Source organism: Ambystoma mexicanum, chromosome 11, assembly GCF_040938575.1.
Source record: "Ambystoma mexicanum isolate Mex_15411 chromosome 11, UKY_AmexF1_1, whole genome shotgun sequence".
Lineage (NCBI taxonomy): Eukaryota > Metazoa > Chordata > Amphibia > Caudata > Ambystomatidae > Ambystoma > Ambystoma mexicanum.
Window position 1 is genome coordinate 173,909,325 of NC_090934.1, and position 24,929 is coordinate 173,934,253.

At 44.1% G+C, this 24,929-nt stretch overlaps 1 protein-coding gene across 2 annotated transcripts in view; it reads left to right on the top strand.

The window, feature by feature from the left end:
• The window catches only part of LDLRAP1 (low density lipoprotein receptor adaptor protein 1), a 235,336-nt gene that overhangs the window by 203,022 nt on the left and 7,385 nt on the right, over positions 1-24,929 (top strand). For both annotated transcript variants that reach the window (XM_069622730.1, XM_069622731.1), the window contains exon 6: positions 8,027-8,131. In XM_069622730.1, coding sequence (XP_069478831.1) covers positions 8,027-8,131 — 105 coding nt within the window. The remainder of the gene's footprint in view (positions 1-8,026; positions 8,132-24,929) is intronic.

The window sequence follows — 24,929 nt, forward strand, 5'->3', positions numbered from 1 at the left end:
TCCCAGGTAGATCTACAGCTCTTGATATATGAAGACCCTTAATGCTATGGCACTGATCTGTCTTGATGTGAATGCTATAGCAATGTTTGACGCCCAGAAGGCTTCTGACATGGTTTCATGGGAGTTCCTCTTTGCTTTGCTGGCAAAATGTGGCTTTACGGAACACACAGCAAGAGTGAGAGAATGGGTTTCTGTTGGAACCAATAATGCTTGGGAGGGGCACCAGACAGGGCTGTCCCATGTCCCCACTTTTGTTTGCATATTCAATTGAACATCTAGCAGATTTAATCTCAGCACAGCATCCAGGAAGAGGGATAAGACTAGTGGGTAGATCTGTGATCTCCTTATACGTGGATGATATCCTCCTATACGTTGGACCCCGAAAGGAATTTGCACCCTATAATGGGGGGGGAGGGGGAACACTAGCTTTGGGCAACTGTCGGGGTTCACGGTAAATTATACGAAGACTGATGCTCTCGCATACAGAGTCGAATGGAGCTGTTAAACAGCTACTATTTGAAATAGTCCACAAACGGCATTAGATACCTGGGCGTTGACATAGCATGAAGGAGGCCCTATGTGCTCGCAGCCATGATGTGTGTATTCAGCAATTGGAGCCCAAGCTGCAGAAATGGTCACAGATCGTTACTAGCTGGTGGGTTAGTGCTGATTAGGTTGTGCTTCCCAAACTGCTATATATATTTACTATGTCCCGATATGGCCATGCAGGGGATTCTTTGAGGATATACACTGATCATGAATTTGACAAGCTGCAGTGAATGCACTAGAACGAGATACTTGCAAGGGAAAAACTAAACAAGAACACACCAACCCGGACTGTCTTGTGGTGAACCTGGGCTTGATAGGTCCAGGTCTCCTCACCTGTCGGAGATCTTCCCAGCGATGCACCCCACTAGCCTATATCCATAGTAGTGCCAGAGGAACAAATCGCTTGAAAGAGCAATTGATCCAAAAAAAACATTGGGCCACCAAGCTGGAACAGGAAAGGAATCCAAATTGGTGCCATATAACCAAAGCACAGCAAGGGAACACTAACCTGGTTATAGGAGTGACAGTTATTAAGGCAGGCAGCTTCTCTGGTACTGTACTTGGCCTTCCTCTAGGAGAACAATACCCACTGATTAGCCTCCCACCCGATGATCCAGCTCAACCAACTACAAGTTACCAAGTGGGAGGAGATGGAATCCTTACTAGTATGTAGTGCCAGAAATGCTCAGAAGGATCAGGTCCAGTAGTCTGGAGGAGTATAAGGGAGGAGAGAGCAAACAGAGCGAAGGTTGGTAGGGGTACTACACCCAGGCAGCACGAGGGATGCACTATTGTCTGGTTGTTGCACAGTAGGTTGTATTCAGCCTAACATCCAAAGTCTTGTGCATGAGGTTCTGTGCTAAAGGCAAAAGTGGAGTAAACTGGATATGGGAATGATCTTGAGCAGAAAATGCTTACTCAAGGTATACAGCTCAGCAGTTCATCTAGTGGAGAGGGTCCAATAGAAGCAAGGGAGAGAATCAATAGCCCACACTTACTGGTGTGACTGATGAGCGGATGTAGTCCAAAGAATGGTCCCTGTAAGAAACGATGCAGGCAGATTGAATTATTTGCTTCCGACTTATGAATTTGCCTATTCTAAGTGACTTAGGACCCAATGCTGACTATCTTCTAATCAAACTCCAAACCTCGCCCACCTCCACCATAGCCTTCCATCTAGTGTACCGTCCTCCTGGCCCCTCTTCTGAGTTCCAAGAGGCTCTCATACATGCTTTGTCCAACATCAAAAGACTTCCAAGATAGTGCTACTAGGTGACCTTAATCTTGGCCTCTAGGACAGTAACGATGCCCAAGCCTCTACTCTACATAAAGCCCTGTCCACCTTAGGGTTTATCCAATCCATCACTGAGCCTACTCGCGAAAAAGGCCTGACGCTTGACTGTGTAGCGCATCATAACTGTCCCATCCTTATCCCCGACATCGCCCCCATCCCCTGGTCAGATCACTTCTGCATCAAACCCAACATTGCCACCACTACAGGGCCCACTAGACCCAACATTGCCAGCAGCCCTCTCTAGAAGCTCGCGCAAACTCACTACTGAACCTCCTTCCTCACCTAGTTCCTGCCCTCCAGCCTCCCTTCCCGAATGATCCAAACCTCCTCGCTAACACCTTTAAGCAAGTCATCACTTGCACTGTAGACACCATATCACCGCTCACACTTAAAGCGAAGAAATCAAAGCACTCCAACCAGGGGTCAAGTCCTAAAAATTAAAGTGGGGGGGACTCCTCAACAAACACTATGGGATGTGACGTCACCAGAAATGAGCATATCAAGGTGAAATATGCACATTTCATTACATTGGCTTTGCATAACCACCCAAATTGCACAGGACGAATGGCATTTGCCTTTCATAAAATCAACACACAAATCCAAGAGCATGTTATCTTCCAATAGTCTTTGAAAACATTGAGGTGTACGTGTTTTAAACTCCAAGAACCAATCCATATGTTTCCCTGGGACTTGCAGTACTGAAATGGGACATTTCACCTTTAGTTGTTTGGTTTGGTTTCTCATCAGGTTATACAGTGCAGTGGTGAAGTGTCCTGCTTGCAAACCTGACAACTGCGTTTCGATCCCCGAAGTCGGCTTTAATTCATAAATTCAATAGGACTTTCAATGTTTCTCATTTTACCCTCTGAAAAAAGTGGGGGGACTCAGTCCCCCCGTGTGTACCCTCGACTTGAGCCCTGACTAAACGCCTGATTCACCCAAGAACTTATAGAATTACGGTCCTCTAAAAGGCGCCTGCTTGCAACCTGGAGAAAAAACCCTAATGAAACAACCAAAATAGCTTTCAAAAACTGTTCTAAACAGTAAAAAACAGCCATCACTAAGGCTAAAGCTGCATCGTTCGACAATGCCAAATCTGGGACCAAAGATCTTTGCAATTTTTAGGAAACTTGAGACTCCTACCACCCCTCCAACTATCAAGGATGAGTCCTGGTGCAACACTATTCAAACCGCCATGTTAGACAAGCTTGACAAGCTGCACGCTAAAACTATAGCGCACCAAAAAGCTTGACTATCCATCTTCGAAACACAGCACCCCTTCCCCCTCCACCCGCCGCAGCCGAGGAGCTACCACTTTTGACTTCTCTGACCTGACTGAAGCAGAAGTTATAGACCTTACCAAATCCATTAAGCCTTCCAACTGCAAAGGGGATGCTTGCCCGGCACACATTAAAGAATGCGCCCACTCCTTGGCTCCTTTTCATTACCACCTTCATAAATTCATCCTTCCGCTCAGGTACCTACCTCCCTGAAGGAGGCCTGGGTCCGCCCACTCTTAAAGAAAACATCCCTTGATCCAATGATTCCAGGGAACTACAGACCGATCACTACTGTCCCCTTCTTGCTAAAGATTCTTGATAAAGCAGCCTACCTGCAAGTTCAAAAATTCTTGGAAGAAAACCAACTCCTAGGGCTGCGCCAATCTGGATTCGGGCCACGGCACGGCACAGAAACCGCCCTACTGGATCTCAAATCAGATCGATGACCTAAGAGATGCCGGCAGACCTGCTCTCCATCTCTTGCTAGATCTGTCTACTGCATTTGATTTGGTAGATCACAAGACCCTATGTAATCTGTCCTCCACTGCCAACATCTCCCCGAAAGACTGCGAATGGATATCATCCTTCCCCAAAGAGGGAGTGATGAAGGTGTTCTCCGACTCCTCAAGTGTTGCCCTTCCCTATCAAATGCAGTGTCCCGCAAGGGTCCTACATAGCACCAAATCTCTACAACCTCTTCACTAGTCCCCTATTCCAACTTCTTGACGCCATGGGCATCACATATACCAACTATGCTGATGACACACGTGCTCATCCCCCTGACTGGTGACTACCTTACAGACACGAATACACTCAATTGCATCTACTCCACAATCCAGTCCTAGATGGCTGAAAACTGGCTGTGCCTAAATAGCGAGAAAACCGAACTCTTGCTAATTGGATCCACAGCCACACTCCGTTAACTTGGTGCGCAGTACAGTGCATTTACAATAGACCACATCCCCATTACTGTGTCCCAAGCCATCAAGACTCTAGGCATATACCTGGAACCTAGCATGACCATGGACAGACAGGTTAATGCCATAGCTTCCTCAGCTGCCTACCACTCCAAACTAATCAATGCAGTGAGGCCATTCTTGTCACAAGACAACTGCATCACCATTGCAAGTGCCATTAAAGGATCTAGGCTAGACTACTGTAATGTACTTTATGCCGGCACCTCCCAAAAGAAGCTGTCAAAACTTCAAGTTGCTCAGAACAATGCCTTGAGGGCCGCAACTGGCACAGATCGCAGGGAGCACATATCTGGGGTAAGAAGGCAGGTCCAGTGGCTGCCCGTCAAAGGATCCTTTTCAAAACACTGGCCATTGCACACAAATGCATCCATGGATTGGCACCTACCTACTTAGCTCAGAGGATCACCAAAAAAACACTGTCCAGGTCTGCGTATGCCAATCGCCTCATTGTTCCTCATACACGAAGAGTTAGAGCCGGTGGATCTAGTTTCCCTACCTTGGCTGCAACTCACTGGAGCACCCTCTCTGCCCAACTCGGGATGACTGAATCACACACAACCTTCCGTAAAGCCTTGAAGAATGAGCTTTTTGCCTGACTTGCCTCCCCCCATCGCCTCAGTTTATGACTGTCTATGCTTACTGCACCCGACTTGTAACCTACTGTAATTGATGTAACTGTTATATTCATTGTACTGGGCCGCTATCTTGTAACCCTTAAGCAAGCCTGCATACATATTCTTAGCGCCTCTATGCCCATGGGTTGCAGCGCGCTATACAAATACTAAAATAAAAAATAAAATGAACAAAGCAGTTTTCATGCTGTGCTGGGTGGGTCTTGATGCCAAATCAGAAGGAGGGGGAGGTGGGGGGGAACAAATCCTTTCGACAGACCGGGGTCGAAGCAAGGTGAGCAGGTTTCAAAGTACAAAAACCGAAGGTGTGTGGAAGTCTGAATCGGGCAAGGTCAGCAACGTGTAATCCAGACTGTCGCCCCTAAGGCATAGCCAGGAGCGTTCAGGAACTGAACCAAAGGAGCTTAGAACACAATTGGAAGCGCCGAACAGAATATTGCTTCCTTATTTAAACATTCAATGTATGTGGTGCTTATGTCGCAATATGGAGTGATGCATCATGTGATCGCGTGCAGCATTGTCAAGCCACGTCCGGGTAGTGCATACCATGATCATGGCGACCTCCATTGCAGATTCCAATGCTTGAGAAAGGGGCGTGCCCCATGCCTGGAATCGGGTCGCATGAGCCCACGCCATGAAGCGGGTCGGAACCGAGACCTAGAGAGGCAGATGAACTGGATACCATGACTACACTGGAGATGTGCTTGAATCTTGCAACACTGGGGTGGTATGGCTCGACAGTAAGGGGCCTTGGTGGCACCAGACTTCGACCTATACTGGGTGGCTGCACAGGTACAGTTCTAATACCATTGGTTCTCAACTGAGAAGACACTGCCACATGTCAGGATGGAGACGGGCAGCAGGCAGTCAACCCTAGGGTTACATATATGCTGATAATTGTCCTTTTGACCCCCTTGGGGCGAAACTGTTGGCATGGCAAATGTTATTTGCCAAGACTGGGGTAAGTTTCCTGTACTACAAGAGGGTTATTCCAGATGTACCCCCCCTTCCATGGACAAAGATGTACACTGGAGTTGGCTACAGTTTAGTGTCTTGGGGATATGTTTCCAGAAGGGTTTTTTGCTGCAAAAGCCATGGAAAGGTACGCTAGAGAGATTCTGCAATATTGGAGTAAGCTTCCTTTTAAAGCTAAACGGCTCACATTCCCATTGGAGCCCCAGAGAACATATGCATTACATGTATGGTTAACTGTCGGGGTAGTCGTGGACTCGGCAGTGATGTATACTGGTGCAAGAGCAGACGCAAGTGGGGAAATTGATCTGGGAACCGCCACATCTGAGGAGTGGGAAAAGGGATGAGCTGACGAAGCAGGTGTCGTATGCGACGTTGAAATGAATCAGTTCGAGGTATTACATGGAATATATTGCACACCAGTGAAATAAACTGGCCCAGCAGGATTGTAATGGACCGCGTCCCAGGTGTGAGGTGGAAGAGGCAGATTATAAGCACATGTTCTGACACTCACTGAGTTGTGCAACTTCTGCACTGAGGGAGAACCTCTCTACGAAATTAGCCCCAACCCAAACTGCTTGAGGTGTATAATGGTATAGCTACATGCAAAAGATTCATAAACCTAGGTTGATTACTCACGAAAGGTGCTTATAAGAAACTAAGAAAAGCCCACCCTATGTAGCGAACTGGTGGAATGAGTTAGATGGGGGTAAATGAAGAATAATGGATCCAAATGGTGCTGAGAACCTCTAGGCGTAAAGATAGATATATATTCAGCTTACAGGGAATACCTTTCCACCAGGGAGACCGAATGACTCCTTAAGGAGCCATTGCAGCAATGCACCACTGGAGTGCACTTCAATAATATGGTCATTGTTACTTTTGCTGAATAAATATTTGTAAATGGAATGTGGTGCAATAATTGTTGAGCAGGTGGTGAGCAGACATCCATCTTCTCGTTCCTGGTCATTCTGCAGTTCCTTGGTCTCAATTTCTGATGCACGCCAGCCTTTGCAGGATCTGCTTGTTTGCATTGGCACAGCATACTCCAGCTTCTCCTAGAACCTTTTGGTTACTTGGAACTATAGCTCCTGCAATCCCCATCTGTAGTCTGAACCACCTTGGCCATGTTTTGGTTGCCTTGGCCTCTGATAGATTTAGAAGTCTGGTAATGATCTGTGTTCACATCTGGATGCTGAAGCCCAACACTGCCTACAGTTGCATGAATTGGTTTAACCACAAGCTGTACCAAATGCTGCTTCAGGCTAGGACTATGTAAAATCCAGGTCTGGCATTCATGCTTTGATCCATTCGCCAGTGAAGTGGCACAAAGTGATGCTGAATGGAATTTTGATAATGTGGCGCGTGAAGCTTCAATTGTGCCGCCGCAGACCACCTTCACATGCCACACTGCAGAATTCATTATGTGGCACGGCTTGTGCTTGCCTCGCCATATGCCAGCATGAGTGCAGCCATCCGTCGCCATCAGATGTACAGGCTACTTTTCTGAATTTGTTTCACATGCAACTTTTAAGTGTAAAGTGCAGCTTTATGGGAACGAGATTTGTCACCTGGTTACATTTTAATTTAAATTCTACTCGAGTTTGGGTGTGTGATATTCTGAGTGACACCACCACGCTCACCCCCGCCCCCCACAAACTCATCCAATTGCGTACCTCCACTGGCATATGCATAATGTTACTGGCCATGCAATGGTGGTTGGTACACTTGGGCTTTCCACAGCCCTTTCATACATCCTGGGCTTGTTCTCAATGTATGGGCACTCTACAGATTAGTGACAGAAATTGGAATCTGCTTTTGTAGCCGTTAATGTTGTATACAGCTTCTCCAGGTCACTTTTTCGAACTCATGTTCCCAACTCTTGCACCATCTGCCACTCATTCATTGGGCCTTTTCTTAAGTGACCTGGTGTGTACTCTTACTGGAGAACAGAATCTAACTATCTAAACATGCATGGAAACTACTTTGTGAATGGCTGAGGCACTTCTGCCAATGAATGACATGGTGCTGTGCATGCAGTGAAAGATCTTTGCATGATGCTGTACAGTGTGATGGACTTCGGAGCTACTGAGAACTTTTAATGTTCACCATAAAGGCAATCCCATTTTTCGAAACCACCAACATTTTCCCTGTGCATCTCTTGGGTGTGCTTTCGAGTTTAAATCTTGCCTGGTTAATTTGGAGTTGGAGCAAATTGGGGGCTGGTTCCTGTTAAAGATCTTGGTCCTTTCCTTACGCAGTTGAATGTGGAGAGAAATCCTGGTTTCATCCATTCTCATCTTAATGGTTGATATTTCCTAGGGAAAGAAAAACTGGTGAAGTCTGGCTCTGATGGCGAAGGTGTGAGCAGTTCCCAGTCTGAAGGCTCAGCTGAAGGTTCTGCCAGCCTGACCAGTCTCAAAGGAGGTACGTTCAGTGGCCTACAGTTCTAGGTTGTGCAGTCCACCTAACCGCGTTACTGGTTTGTTTAGAAGGGTAGCAAACTTGATACTGCATTGCTTGCGTCCACATCCCTAAATTTGAGCCACATCTGCAATCATTTGACCTTGCTTTGTTTGTATTGGCCCACCCCTCCCCCCACATACTTAATTTCTCGCACAATCCAAGAATCGAACTAAAAAAATAAGACCAGTGTGCACTAATGGTCCATGGTCCTGTGACTTTATTTTGCAAATTTGGTGAATGCTGTGCAGTTGGATTTTCAGTAAGTACTTGTGTAGGAAGACCTTCCATTCTTCCACCCCACATGTGGTTAAACCTTTCTCTTGCTAGTACTTGGAAACATTACTGCTCTTAATCACTAGTGCCCCTAAAGGCAGAAGGCTTGCCCAGCAAAACCTGTGTTCACAACTGTCCTTAGGTGCCTCTAATTACTTTGCCTACAAATTACCCACTTTACCATATAGTTTGTGGGATACGTCAATTGTGTTGCTAAACAAACACCCTCTAACCTACCTACGTCCCAAAGTTGTGACATCCTGGATTAGAAGGGACCTTTTTTGGGGTACCATAGCCTGCAGCAAAGCGCAATACTCTGCTTCACTCCTTGTGTACCCCCCCCTGTTTGGCAGCACTATTGGCTGGACACTCTTGCAGCCACTTACCAAGAACCTCACTGACCCAAGAGTAGACGCCAAAGAGGCCACCAAAATACTGCTGGTGGGGGCGAGCCAAAGAAAAACAATTGAGAATTCTAATTTTAAAAACAAAACTGAAACATTGTTTTAAAGAGAATTTCTAAGGGGATTGAACTGTTCTGCACGAATGGTTGTTACATTCAGTCTTTCTAGTGAGCTACACCTCTGTAGCCTACTGCATTGCCAAGCCTTTACCAATGTAATCATACTTTAAAAGTGTTGCAGAAACCACTTTGTCCTCCATCTCCTCTAAAGGTACAGGACCTGAAACATTGGGATCCTAAATCACAAGTGCAAATAACTAATTGCATTCTACATTTTCTTGGATCAAGCGATTGACAAGGATTCAGGGGTTATGTGCTGATGATAAACGGTGTGTTCTCTTCACTGTAGTCTTTGTGCAGTCATAGCATGTTACTACTACACATTTTCCCACCCTGCTCACCTCGAAGTGTAGGCTTGACTGCTGTGGCACAGGAAGCCCTAAATGTGGATTCAGCATCCTAATCTTGGGGTCTAGGAAAATCTCTCGAACAGGCCAATCTTCATGATCTTAAAAGGAGTTGCTATGCTGAAAAGACAAAGGATGAATCTGGTCATTTCACTCAATTCTTTATTAAATTCATTGTCTTTAAAAGCCGCCATAGCTGACTATTTGTAATGTTAGATATCATCATATAACAAACAATTCGGACAATTTCTCATCAATTTAAAATTATCATAATGTTCATACAAGTAAATGGTCATAAAGTGCAATGCGCAAAACTTCTACTTGTGTATTTCACCACAATCCGACCCTGCACATATGCGATGGAGTATATTCAGTGCATAGCTAATACAGAACATTCCCCAAATTTTTGAAAACCTTCGACACAAATAGTCTAAAAATTACTCATTGATGTGAAACGACCACCAATAACACAACCAAAGTCTACTAGGCGAGACAGATGCAATACTGTCTTCCAAAAGTGCACTTTTCCGAAGGGTTGAGCATGTAAACCAACATGATACTTCATTGTGTGAACTTACACTTGACCGAAGTTCAATTCAAGTTTATGCCTCGGGTCTTTGTCCCATAATCCACTTAAACAAACCAACAGACAGGACATACCCATTAGTGGTGTAGTCTCACACTGCCTGGTTCAAACATCAAATTGTGGTATTTAAAAGCAAAAAGCTAGGGAAACTTACTGTAAAATATATGCAGACAATTGCCCACATAGACTTTTAACTGTAGGTGCAAGAATGCACCCTTGCTTAAGGCCTACATATATATGGGATAGAATCTGTGACCTCGCCAGCTACTGATATTCTGATGCTCCCTGTGTGTCTATGCAGTATTATCCTTCTTGGTAGACCTGATGGTATTCCACAGGAAGGTATTTACACCACAGGACTACATGCTGGACAGTATCGAGAGCCGCGCTGAAGTCTATCAATGCCACAGTTTGTCTTATTACCCGACAAGAGTATTCATTAGTGGCGACCAGTGCCAATAGATCTGTAAACCTCCCAGAGTCTTTGCGAGGTCCAGTTTGATTCAAGAGTATGTGAACACTGGCCCAGTTAAATTCCTTGAGTAGAGCAGTAGGCAAATATTTTGGAAGTTGGATACAGCATAGCTAATCTGCGATGGTAGTACTTGACATTGCTACGCGTGCCTTTTATGAACCCGAATAATACTGTTGAACCATGTCCGTGGAATGTTACGATGGCTTATTGTAATGAACCATAAATGCAGCAACCTGCCTCACCATATCGTGTTTAGTGAAGGCATTGCATAATCCCTCCGGTCCCAGAGCATATTTGAGAGACTAGGAGCTCAATGTCTCGTGATTAAGTCCACCTGTCGGTTATTTCGATTGGACCTTAATTTATGCAGATTTGCCCAATATTCTTTTTTTGTGTTTATACACAGCCCAGTCCTATCTGTCTCCCAAGAGGCCTTCATTGAGTTAATCAATTTCCAAAATCCACAGCTGTCATTTTGCCTTGCCACTAGAAGTGGCTTCTGTTGACTATTTGTCTGCAGTGCTAGTGCTCTTTACCATTTGCAATAGTTTTGCCTGACCACACAATAGTAATCTGAGTTTCTGACTGATCCATCGCTAATCTTTAAGTCTATGGTTGGCATAGTATGTGCTTTGATCATAGTAATGTTTCCACTACACTATCATCACTGAGCTCAGTTGATTGCTTAAATATATTTTATTTTTATATGGACGGGTGACAGTAAGCATTTCAGTAACACTAGTAGTCCCTTCACAATAGCCGGTGAAGGATTTGTTACCCAAGCAGCAATTGCTGTCCTCTGCAGAGCAGCCAATTCCAACCTGAACAAACTAAGCACAAGGTTTTCCACTGCCCACTGCTAAAGGATTAGTACACTACATAGGGTAGCACATTTTTTGACTTTGCCCGTATTGGGCGTGCAGGGGGGATTTCCAATCAGGCCACCATTAAATCGAACTGTGGCTATCCATCACAAATTTGGATGGAATCGGCAGTACCAATCACAATGCACAGTGGAAAGTGGTCACTCTGGTTGCATGGTATCATGCGCACATCAGTGTGCCGAGAATAAAGGGAGCGTCGCAAAGATAGAATCACGAATGCTGTCACTTTTACATGACCACTCTAGTTAAATTGCCTGTGTAGTGTTATCACCCTGGCAACGCCTATTCAACATGCACAACCCATAGTTCTTCATGAGTTTAGCCCACTCGCACCTTGTTTTATATAGTTTGTCTGAGGGCAATAGTGGGATACCCTTGTCTGAATCATTGGTTGCATAAAGCTTGGAAGTAAAATCACTCCATGTTTGTCCTGATTCTGACCCAAGAAGTGACTTGACTGTCTTCATAAGCTGGTAATTGGGGTTATGCACAAGGATCATAGATATTAAGGAGCAAAGGGTGCTGAAGGCCATCTAATGACTTGTATGTGATGATGCCTGCCAAGAGCTAGTCTTCAGGTACATAGAGGTCCAAATTGAAGCCAATAACATAATCAATAAACCTCAAGTTCGCTCTTTTGAATTTATTTTTTGTTGAACTGTTGTATGGCACGCCTACCATCCAGTTCAAGATAATCGGAAAGCCAAGTTTCTTGAAGGACAAAAGTATACAGGTTGTGATAGCTGAGGAAAATCCCTCAAACTAGTGAGGAACCACGTGTGTTCGAGGAAACCAAACTAATAAAGCTGGCTATGGACGAAGCCACTGGTCTGCACGGAGCAAAGACCACCACAAGACTATGGTCATTCATACAAAGAGTGTCGAGACCTTAAACTGAATAGGTCTAGTTCCTGACAATGAGCGATCTTAAGTATCAAATTATCTGTGGATGATCTAGCCATGCTGGGTCTGAGTCCTAATTTTCTAACTAGTCCAATGGAAGAGATAGGCGATGGACAGCTTGATGTTTGGAAAGGTAATGTAGCTCAGCATGAACGATGGTCTGGAGGGTTGCCCAGAGCAATGCCAGGTTTATATTCATTCTAAACCTTTCAGTCATCACCTTGTTTTACTTAAGTCACCCCGAGTGGGATGGGTGATGGGTATGCCCAGATGTGGGTCCCATACCTGCTGAGCCTAGAGATCAAAGCTACTCCCCACTGAGGACCAACAAGGCTAAAACCTGTCTGATGATGCTTGTGGTCTCATGCAGAAGGGATGAGACCTAGCAGTTCGGCATAGGCTGCCCCTTTTGGGGTGAGACCAAGCCTGATTTGCATATGGTCTTTACCTAATGTAATGGCTTAGCAGGCGAAGAACGATGGTCTGGAGGGTTGCCCTGAGCAATGCCAGAGGTTGATTCATTCTAAACCTTCCAGTCGTCACCTCTTTTGGTTTGCTAAGGATCAGACCTAGCCATAACTGGCAAGCTAATCATGACTAACAAATTCAGCAGACACTGCATAGACATGGATTATTGATGACAAATTCAGTCTTCAAGCAGTTCAAATGACTCTGGTAATGATCACACAGAGGGTCAAATAATGATTAAAAAGATGTAAGATCAAAGGGTGGTTAAGATGGTAATCACCATTTCTATGAAAAATGTTAGTATGCAGAGAATACGTTTGCATGGATGAGAAGCCCAAGGCCAAGTTAGAACTTTGATTCTCACAGCCAAAACCTGGCCAGAAGGGTGCAGGGCAACGGATACTATGTAAGGCGCTGTGATCATTTGCATCATGTGGAGCGAGTCTTGTAAATTTCCCCTAAAGATGTTGGTAATAACAGCTTCTTGTAATTCATAGTATTGATCCCAAGTGCAAGACGTGTTGGGTTTCTGGCATTTTCGCAGCAGATGTTTTGTTATCGAGGCAGCAGCAATTGGCATAGAGCTGGTATTAGATCAAGGGTCATCAACCCCCAGCAAAACTGTTCGTGATTCTTGAACTGATGAATCAGAAACCAAGATGGTAATACTCTTATGCCGGGTGTTCAACCAAAGTGGTTGATAAATTTAGAATGGCTGCCTGATTTAGGAGCAGGAAGATGGAGCTGAACAGTGCCGCTCACATGCATACACTAGAACTTTCACAGCAGATGCCATCCACTGGCACCGCCATTAAGTTTCTTCGTGAAGGGGTGGAATTTCCAATCATATCGGTTTCCATTGGTGCTTACTATCTTGGATGCAGAATATATTTCTATTTGTATCTGATCACTAATGCAGCTTTATTCTGGCGATTTGGTGGCTAAACCAGTGTATCCCTCACCCCTGCAAAGTTGATGGAAGAACTAAATCTACTTGGGCAGCCTCTAATGCATAGTACAAATGTGCACATCCTTTACTCCACCCCCCCCGTCCCCCTTCTACCCTTATGGAATGCCATAGACGTGATACTTGGCCCATTCATAATGAATGTGGCTTTCCTGGGACTTCCTGTGCCACTAGAGGGTAATGCTGAAGCAGACCTGGCATTGCTGTAGAACCACAAAGCCATGTTGGCAGATGGAATTGAAGCCATTGCGATGTTGGCACATTGAGCTTCAATTTGGAACCACCTGCCCTTTCATGTCAGTCTCCCTTTATTCACTATTGGCGAAGGTTTGGAAGACCAAATCTTTTACAGACATAGATGTAGGTGCTACAGTGCAACTGCATTTCACTCTGGCCTTTAAACAGCAACACTCTAAATGGAACACTTGTTCAGTAATGTTTAAAACCCTTTAAACAGCAGCCCTTCACCCACTCAACCCTTCATGATCCTGACCAGCTTCATTTTGGAGTTCATGTGAGCTTGGAAGTTTAGTTTGAAATGGAGTATAAACTATGGATGCAGCCACTTGGGTCTGTAATTTGGTTTGGGAGCAGGGGGGAAATGTCAGGTTGAGGTAAAATGTCTTGCAGACCATCTGCATATGGCTGTAGCGGTTGCCTCCCAGAAATGACACCATTTAACCTGGGCTTTGGAGGGAGCGGGACAAAGTGGCAGGCTAGATTAGGGATCCAAGTGAAGATATGGAATGAGGGCTCAAGAGGCCATGTTAAGTGGTAGGTGGAATTTAGAGCGGGTTAGTCTGACCGGCAAAAAACTGACTGGTTTGGACCTTATTTGATTCTGAAATAATGGACCCATTAAAAAGCAGATCACCAAAACCAGTGTTCTCAATGGGTAAACGCAGCTTGCCATGTGCCCAGAGGATGGGGGAAATCTGTTTTACCTAGGTTGATGAGGGTAATGCTGGGGGGGTGGAACTAGTGTAAAAATGGAAGTGTGACGACATTCCCCTCAAAATGAAGGGCTGAGTAGTTTGAGTAATGTTGGCTTCTTGTGACTGCTGCTGTAACATTAAAATGGAATTGTGCTGTGGGGCTTTGATCACTAGTGCTGAAACTTCCAGCAAGGAATGCAGGCATCAGACGCCGGGTCCAAGCCTAGTGAAGCCATATTTCGACCCACAGACACTGTTAATTTGGCTGTAACTGATATGAAGTTAAAAATGAAAGTTGAAACATATGGAATAGGGAGAGTATTAATGGAACATAAGCTACTAATGTATACTAGGAATATGGCACTTCGTTTCTGGTTGAATCCTTGAAACTACTTTGTAAACGGTGACTGGGCATTGCACAAGTGCAGAATAAGGAATGTACCCTAGGCTTTTGTATGTACATTGTTTCATACACCCCACAAACCCGGTTGGTGTACCAGGAGCGTTCAAGGTATCTATCTGGACACCATGTCTCCATGCCCTCCGACCTGCACACTACTTCCATGTACTTTGAACTTCATGAGACTATGCTCTTTGGTCCAGATTGGACGAAGGGAAGATCCAACTCTTTCAGATCCGTTAAGAGTGCCTGGAAACCATGCAAACTGTAGTGTCCCAAAGCCCAGTAACCTAACAGCAACTTATGGAACCTGTTTTATTGTCTCATTATGATAGTTAGTCAAGATTGCATGCAGTACCCTGTGGGAGACTGCACCAGCCTTGTCCTCTTGGCAATAATTAACCCAACTTTTGGTATAAGCATGTACTACACAAGTTGGTAGAGTGACTGAGCAGCCGGGCTTATCTTGAGGGGGTCAGTGTGAGCTGTAGGGTTGTAACATAGAGATTCACAGTGGCCGTATCCAAATACACTTAGACGCAAGGTGTTGATTGAACAATTGATAATTTGACAGTTGAATAAGCTTTATTTAGAAGGCAGAAAATACATGTGACACAATATATACTTCAAAATACACACTTTATATCGGTAGATACCCATTTGGGATGGGGCACAACACTTCCTACACCCTGAGGTTACTTAAATAACTAGGACACTCTGGCCATTGATATATCGCTGGTATATTTAAAGCAATACCGAGGATTGTTTCAAAAGAGAAAAACTATGGTTAACAAATATTCTTAAGCAGGTAAGTACTTTTTGAATCCTCCAATGCAAAGTAAATTAACGCTTTCCTGTGGAAAAGGTAAAGCATAAAGTCCAAGGTGAGGGTCTTTCAAGGAGCCAGGACAGCCAATGTTAGTGGAGCAAAAGTGAAGGTGAACTGAAGCACTTCTTGCAGGTAGTTAAGTCTTGCAGAATGTTAGAAGTTTTTTTATAAAATAAAATCGCTGTAGAGCCACAAGTTGGGAGGCGTGCGAGGGGCAATGCTGCAAGCAACTCTGCAAAGGCAACTAAGACTAGTCTCAACAGAGCTGGCAAGGCTACACAAGAGGTAAGCAACCCCTTAGTTTTACGGTACCTTTGGTTTGAAGAAAACTGGTGCCAGCTGGCTTCTGTTCTGTGTAGGGCAGCAGACCTTGTTGTGCCTGGGCCTCAGCTATGGGGACAAGAGTGAGGATGTCTGGGAACTACTGCACTACAAATGGAAGGTCAGCGGCAGCAATAGGCAAACTTCAGATCAGTGGCACTTTGCGGTTTCAGCTTCTTGCGGCTCTTGCAAACAGCACCACCGTGGTTCTTGGATACCACTATGGACTCTAGCACCGTCAGGTCAGTCCTGCTTCATGGGAGACCAGAGGATCTTCCTAGAGCGCGGGTCTGACTTAAAAACAATGCTCTTGATTCTGGTGGTCCTCTCCCTGGCAATCGGTTCCTGCAGCTGCAATGGAAGTACAGCCAGCTCTGAGAGGATGTCCAGACGAGTTTGCTTTTGGGTTGATTGGTCCCACCAACCCAAGTGGAGAAGTTGTCTATTGCAGGGCTTCTCTTGTCGAGGCGAATTTGGAGCTTCAGCACTGCAGCAGGGCTTCACCGGGCATACCAACAGTCCAGGAGTTGCAACAAGTGTCTCTTCCAAGTTCTTCAGATTCCTTCGTCCAGTGGTCGACTTTGCCTTCCAAGCCAAAAGCCTTGCCTTTTATGCAGGTGTTGCCCATCATTCTCAGCCTAGCTGTCAATCAAGCAGCAGGGTGGCTGTCCTCCAATGACAGCCCTCCAGCCAGTCACCTTTGGGTGCATTCCTGTTAGCAAGGGATTAAGCAGAGTTTTGGGCATGTCTCTCACTTCCTGCCAGACACCCTGGAACCAGAGGCAGGCTTCAACAGTGAATCCCCCAAAGACAAAACAAAGGGACCAAACATGGTTTGGCGTGCATAGTAAATTTCAAGAAGGACCTTTCCAGCAAGAAATGGTGATAGAAGGTGGGGGTCATTTTGACGAAATGGGAACAGATGGGTGCTTTACTGCAGCTGCAATTGCAACCTGTGGTTAAAACTCAATGGTAGGAAAAAGTAATCCACTGCCAGCAGCCATTAAAGGAATAGTGTGCTCAAATATTATTGTCCCGAGGGTTCGAGCATGTGTTTTTAAGCATATGTTTATCAGTCGTACAAACATTTCCTATGCACCTTACCGTAGGTTTCCTCTTTTGTACACATGTAAAATCAGGCAGCAGTGCGTGGCCATTTTGTGATAATCTTATCCGTTGCCGCATCGCCCAAGCAGGACTGCCCTTGCGGCACTAAATCATATCCCCCGCCCCTGAGCCTGACATCACCAAACCTAGTGAGATTCTCCGCCTTTCTCCGTGACGTTACTGGGCAGCGTAGCCAAACGTGCCCAGTCATCACCTACATAACATGACGCAGAACTCTGAAAAAAGGTGAATCCCTAACCAAAGCAGCAGAAATTGTATTTAGCCTATTGATTTGTTCTTAGCTCGCTGTCCCACTTTTTGCTGCTTTCACCTCTTTATATTTTCCCTTTACTTTTGCTTATCATTCTATTGCCTTCTGCATGCTTCCCCTTCTACCCCCACACCACCACCCAGATTCAAACCTACATTTCTTGTGACCAAAGAACAGGAATGTAGAAGGTGTGTGCTGTTTTTATTTCTCTTTTGTTTTCAATGACAACATCATAACTTTGTTTTTCTGTTTTGATTCATATTACTGATGTTGGTTGCAAACTCCATGTCTGGGGTGGAAACCACCAGTTAAACAGCGATTTTCAACATCTGCTTGTGCAACCCAATACAAAATTGTTTTATTTCAATTGAGACTTCTTTTTTGGTGTCCCATTTGTTCTGTCAACAGGACTAGATGTGATATACATTAAGGCATTTATTGCAATAACATTGGGTTGGCAAGGGGAGGTTACGGAATAATACTAACCCCTTTCTGCTTCAAAAACCCATGGCACAGCAATACTCCCTATCCTATGATTTAGAACTCGTCTCGCAACACAGCGCATCACAATTCGGACTATAAAACTGTACTTTAAAAGGAAACCGCAAGACTGTGAAATAAAAGTACTTTAAAAATTGAACAAACGCTCCGAGAACATCCAGCTATTGCCATGTTCAAATTGTTTATTTTTTTCCTTGCTCTCGATCCTCAAATGTTTATCGTGAATCACGCGGTATTCCTTTTTGGGTATACAAGGTGTTCGTTTTGGGTAAAAGAAGCACTTTGGTCGCACGGTGAATTGCAAGGCTTGTGCATCAACTTGGCGCTAGACCACCGTAAAGGATGTGTGTTGCTCCTAATCCCTGGTACCGCGTAAGGTCATATCGGCCCTTGGCGATCGTCCCAAAAAAAAGTCCAATATATCTAGTTGACATGTATCTGCACCTGCTGGTTGAAAAAGTCCTCACTTGGTATCTGGAATTGATGACCATCGCAGAATAGCAGGATGTACCTGTTTGGAAAACATAATAGAAATGTGTCTCAGTAGCCGATCTTTATTACAATTTATAATTTTACTTATTAATTTGACATCGAGTTAAAACTAACGATTAGCACAGACGTGAAACATGTGAACAGAGAAAACGTGGAAAGTACTTCACAATTTGCTTCCGAGGATAGTGCTATGGAGTATGTTCAGCTCTAAACGGGATGCGGAAGCTGACGCTACAATTCGAGGTGCACATAGATTGCATTTTAATGAAATATTAGCTTTGAACCTGGGGGAACCGAGTGGTGGGCTACGTGCATCTCTATGCTGGACTGCCCAAGTGCCCGGTAGAAAGACCAGTACACAAAGGTTGTTCTTGCGTTTCATTGCAATATGCCACACAGAACAAACTAGTACATTGTAACCAAGCAATAACTGGCCGCTAATGATAAGTTGACTCGTTCAGGTCTAAAATCGTCGAAAGTCAAACTTGCATTATATTCGGCATTTCCATTCTTTTCAGTTAGTGAAAAATCATTGAACTTGCATGTTCCTTAGTCCAGTTTTGGAATGGAGAACCTTATCATATCTTACATTATTACACCCCTCCTTTAATTCAATTCCTTTTGGAATGGTCCCTTTCTCTCAAGGTCAAAAAAGAATTGAACCTTCTGTGTGATGCGTGGGCATCCTCAGCTCGCAAGCAAAAAATTCAAAGCTGGTGACTTCACTCAGAATGAAGATACATTCTTTGTTTGCAACATCTTGTCTCACTGCATCCATGAGAACTGGGATTGTGAAGCACAGGCATAAAAATGTGGGGGCTGTCATTGCTCGCTGCTGAGGGGTAGGGAAAACTTGGCAATGACAGAATGCGCCCTACTCCAAAATTGGAGTCGAAGGTACACAAAATGGATTTGGTGTGTCTAGCAATAGCCCCACCTCTGCTTATGTCACGGCCTCCTTCCCAATAGCAGTAGATTGGCAAAGGAGGCGCCCACCGCGAGTGCAAGATCAGGATGCCACTTTAACGTATAATGTATGTTGGCCGGGGGCTCAACTGACCCACCCCTTCCTTACATTAGAAACTACCCCAACACATGCCCCATGAATATATTGGTCGGAGTTCTTCTTTTTCTCACCAACAATGCACTTTGATGCACTGTTTTGTTCAGTACTTCTTGCGTGCCGAGTATCTTATGTAGCCTACCTCTCATACCTTTAGAGGGACGAGCAGTTATTCAGCTATTTGGGCAACTGTATGGTAAGTCAACTGCCGAACCCCAAAGTTTCTTTCACACTATTATCCATCTGGCTTTCCCACTATCAGTGAAGGTCCCATAGTAGCTCGCCGAAACTGAACTGTGAAAGCACAGCGTTACATTGTATGGCAATCGTAAAAATGGTACTAGTAGAAAAAAATGGACAAAGAGGATGCATTTTAAAAGACAAATGGGATGCTTTATTTGGACACGTCATAAAAACAATGTTGATCAAAAAAACAGATCATTTGTACCTGGATTTGAACTGTTCCACAAGCTCTGCTTTAGGTGGACAGGGCACGTTGGCAATGTTTTGTGGCAACATATGTACTTGGAACAAAATTGCACACAATTACGTGATTATGCAACTCCAAAACATTAATAAGATCTTTAACAAAATAGAATTCCATTTCCTCATGCTGGCTTGAACACCCATTTTTTGCTTTTCGTAAATGCCAGAGTGTAGCGAAGCATCCCAAAGTTTCCTGCAGTCCTCGATTGTTCACAGCCTACATTCTCGTTATGCGCTAATACAATGTCCTATATTTCATCCGTTCAATGCCGAAATGCAATCTACTTTAGGCACATTTTGTGGAACACCTCCAAATCTCCCGTGTGACAGAATACTGAGAGTCCCTTCAGATCTCTTGATAGTTATCAAACACAATCTTCTCAAGGACTTTGTGTGGAGGTGAAGATGGAATCAACCACTGCTTCCATTCCTGCTCCGGCGGCAAAGGGCCATGTTCACATTGGTGGAAATGTTGATTTTCTGTCCAAGAGTGAACGTTGGAACAGTGGCGCATTAGTGACCGCCATTTTTCTAGTAGAATTTCCAGACCATCACATGGTTTGGAGCTACACCAAAGATGGTTGCTGAAAGACTGGGACCACTGTGAAATAAGTTCAGAACTTTTGATTTCTTTTTTCTCTCCCCCACATCCCCTTAAGGAGATTTTTGTTATTGATGGATTTGGCACCGTGCCATACATCAAATTGATGGCGAATATTTGGAAACTGCTCTCGCATTGTCTTTGCTATTGAAACATGGTTGCCCATGGCTATGGGGTCGATTTGCATTCCCCTCGATTGTAGATCTTGCAGTGATTATAAAACCAACTTTCTCCATGGCTACTGAGGATTTACATTGGGACACCTTATTTTACTTTCCATGTCATGAAAGTGGTATGTGCAGTACTTTGCTGAACATCTGGGGCTGTCACACTGTCCATTGCCAGCTAGCCTGAACTGTGTTTTGGAGAATATACTTTGAATAGACTATTCCATTTTCCAAGCTTCACTAATGGCAGGGAATAGATATTGATATTTGTAGTACTGCGTTTTGGAAATGAAATGGAGTCCCACAAATTGACAAACTGGACAACTTATTGAAACTAGAGCCACTGAAAAGTAAAGCTGCTGCGCACAGATTGCCAGCTGGCAGTTTCCCCAGCATCGGTTGAGCGGACCATGAACATTTTTCATGGAACATTTCACAGGTGGCATGTATTTTGAGGTTACTGCCTTGTGATGGACTTGTCACATTCAACAATGGCTTCCCACATACTTCCCCGCTCACTGAATGCACACATTTCAGCCTCTTTATAATCTCCAAGCTGTTGTAATACTATGTGTTTGGCCTCCTCATCCTGCATTAATGTTTCTGACTGAACTGTGGTTGACCTCAACCAAACTGGACATACTGTAGTCGAGATCTTTGTCTAGTTCCTCGGTCAATTGTATTGATGCTTCAGTCTGTCAGTTCAGTGTCTGTTACTTGAACTTTAATCAGAGAAAACATCAGTGTCGACTGGTTTTTGGGTGGCCCTTTTTTGGCGGGTGTGGATTGTCTCAACTGGTCTGCAACTAATTCAAAAGCATCTTCAATACATTGTTTCATCTTCATCTGGTGGAGCAGTCACATTGTAGCAATGGTCCAAAAACTTGGCTGACTTCGCCGGTCACATTAAATTAATTTTCTGGCCATTGGGAAAATGCATCTCGCATCTGAACACGCCGCGCCTCAGTTAATAGTTGTTCCATGGTGGAAAAAGTTTGACAAGCAGCATCTCTCATTTGTCAGTCTGTGTCTGCATAGTCGGTACACCATCTGGCAACTAGAAGACGGGTTGGAAAAAGATGTACAATATAAATCCAACATACAGTATTGGACAATTTACATTAAAAAAAAACCTATGAAGGCCCCAGCACAAAACACTGGTTAAAAATTAAAATTGTAGAAATTACTTTCTTGCTTTTCGTTGAAACCTTCTTTGCTGTAATGTAAACAGCAAGCTGGTCCACCAACTCGGATCCACGTGCCTCCTCTTCTATATCCCGATCTTGTATACATCCCTAGAAAAGAGTATCCCTTAAAAAGAAGTCATTCATATTTGAAATCAAATTATTCCATCGCACACATGGCTTACACAGATACCCTCGTACACCGTGTACGTCATAGTCAAAATATACATTTGGGATTTCACCTGATTGATGCCTAGTTTACTCGATCAAAGATGACTGACCGAAGCACACGCTTTGAAATGCTGCACTCAAGCAATTTGCAAAAACTGCTTGTTTCTAATATTTTCACTGTCTAGTATCAGATCTAGGACCGACTTTCTTTCCTTCGAGGGAACTGTCAGTACCCCTACCTCTGGCTCTGGATCAACTACAAGGGATGATGTAATTGTAGTTCAAGCTTCAGCTACCTGTAACACAGTACTTGTTTTAGTATGGATGAGAAAATTTGAAATTTAACACGCAATGTGACAGACAATGGTACATGTCTGTAAAAAAGAGAAAAAAAAAAGAATGAAACATTGTGTAAACGAATGACACGATATGTAAATATGATGAGATGATCTCATTTGAGGGAACTGTCAGTATGCATACCTCTGGCTCAACTACAATGATGTCATTGTAGTCGAAGCTTCAGCATCTCCCTGAAACACAGTACTTGCATTAGTATGGATGAAACAATTGAAACTGAACACGCATTGTGAAGCATACATTGGTACAGATCAATGGCAAACCACAAATTAATCATTGTGTAAACGAATGACACGATACATAAATATGATCACATTATCTCAAATTCCATAATTCAATTCCGGAACTGAATAGCGAAGTGAGACTACCTGATACGCGCTCGAAGTGGTTGTTGACTCCAGGCAAGACATGGCTGCTGAATCTTGCTCCTTCATAGTCAGTGCATAGTCATGGAGTTGTAAAGGGAACATATTTGATTTAGAAATGCTAATCTTAAAAATTGGCATGTAAGGAGACAGATTATGAAAACATTATGCTTATTTCAAAGGACACTATAGCGTAGTTATCTGTGCCCATAAATCCATTTTCTATGAGGCTTCTAAAACTAAGGACAGATGTTTAGCAAAATGCTTTTTATTTAAAAAGCAATACAATCTTAAGAATATGAAAAGTATTATAAGGGACAGTGACACCTAAAACACCAATCCGTCCATTTAGTTACCTGTTCAGTACCCCCAGGGCTACAGCTAAATCCAGAACCGTGCCTCACCTGAGGCGGCATGTGAACGAATCGAGTCGGAATTGCATTTGGGAGCAATTTTCGAGTCGTTCTGAGTTGCTTCTTCTTTGTGTACATGGATGGCTCGTACATATTCGGGGTAAAGTGCAGGCTGCAGATGTGGAATCGATCGCCCCTCTTGTCCTCAATACTTTGACTCTACTTTCAAGCTCTGCCGGCGCATATCTGCAATATCTGACCCATTCTCTCATTCGATCTTCAGTCTTTGGGAATACATGCATTGTTGTGCCTTCAGATTTCTCATGGGTCTTAGAAGGGCAACCGAAAATCGCACATGCAGGCATTGTTGTAAATTCTGATAAAAAAATTATTTGAAAATTACTTTGCATAAAAACATGAGAAGGAACTATACCATACATTCTTCTATGCAAGGTATGTTTTGGTCACCACAGCAAAACCAGTGTATTATAGGATAACTTTCATAAAAAATTCTTTGACGAAAAGCAGAACATGTCACTTGGCCCTTGAATGTACTATTGTGCATCAAAAGGAAACCTGCTTATATTCTAGACCCGGTCCACTAAGGATGCAATTCGATGCCAATTTGACACTGATGACAATTGATATAGCGATAACATAACAAATTAAACTCAAGTCAATGGCAATGAGACAAATTAACATAACACTACTGGGTACGTTCGTTCGAAATAGATAGAAATTTAGAGATCAAAGAGATATGATTAGGAGACATGCCCTTACCTTGACCAGCAAACAGTTAGATTCAGCAAGCAGGGTAGTTGGTGGCAGGAGAACAGGGGGATGTTCACAGGTAGTACAACGAGCTGACTTGCAGTGGTCACAAGTTCTCGGGTAGCACGACTAGCAGATTCGAAGTGGTCACCGAGGTTCTCAGGTAGCACGTTCACGAGTTGACTTGCAGTGATCAAAGATGTTCTCATGATAAATATCAAGTGGTTTATAAAGAATTGGAAAAGAGGGTGTGTATGTAAATGAATGACGTGTATGTCGGTCTTGTGTGGATTGCAGGGGTGCGGCATGCTTCAGGGGATCCGGCCTGGAGGCAGGGTCTGAGGAGGGCATGTTTACAATGGCCCCTGGGCGCAAGATACCTTTGAAGTGTACCTTGTGTTTGGCACATTGGCCGTTCCTGCCAGCCCCCTTTGCCAGCGCACATCCACTGGTGCCAACTGCCTATGATGATGGAAGGGGATGGATGGGCCTGAGGCGTGCAGACCAGGGCCGTAACACTGGTGAATGGAGACAGGCTTGATTCACTGAAACAACCATTGATAAGTTCTGTTGTGCTCGATTTTGTTTCTTAATTTTATGGCACAAATGTACTACACATTATAAAGTTCAGGTTGCAGTACAGTGAGGCAAAATCCCCTGTATTGACCGCTGTCACTGGGGAATGTGTCTCTAATGGCACCAATGACACAGGTGGGTACTACTCGTCAAACACCTCCCATGAAGCCACCATGTGTATGAACGATGAGCCTGTACCACCTGTGAAAGAAAGATGCAAACTGTTTTTAAATGACCAAGAAAAGTGTAGTAAACCTTAGTTGCCAATAACAATTCTTGTATCCAATGGCATTGTTACCAGTACAAATCTACCTAGACACTGTACAATATTGAACGACTATTAGATGGATATTACTAGAGAATTCCAATACTAAATTGGTTTG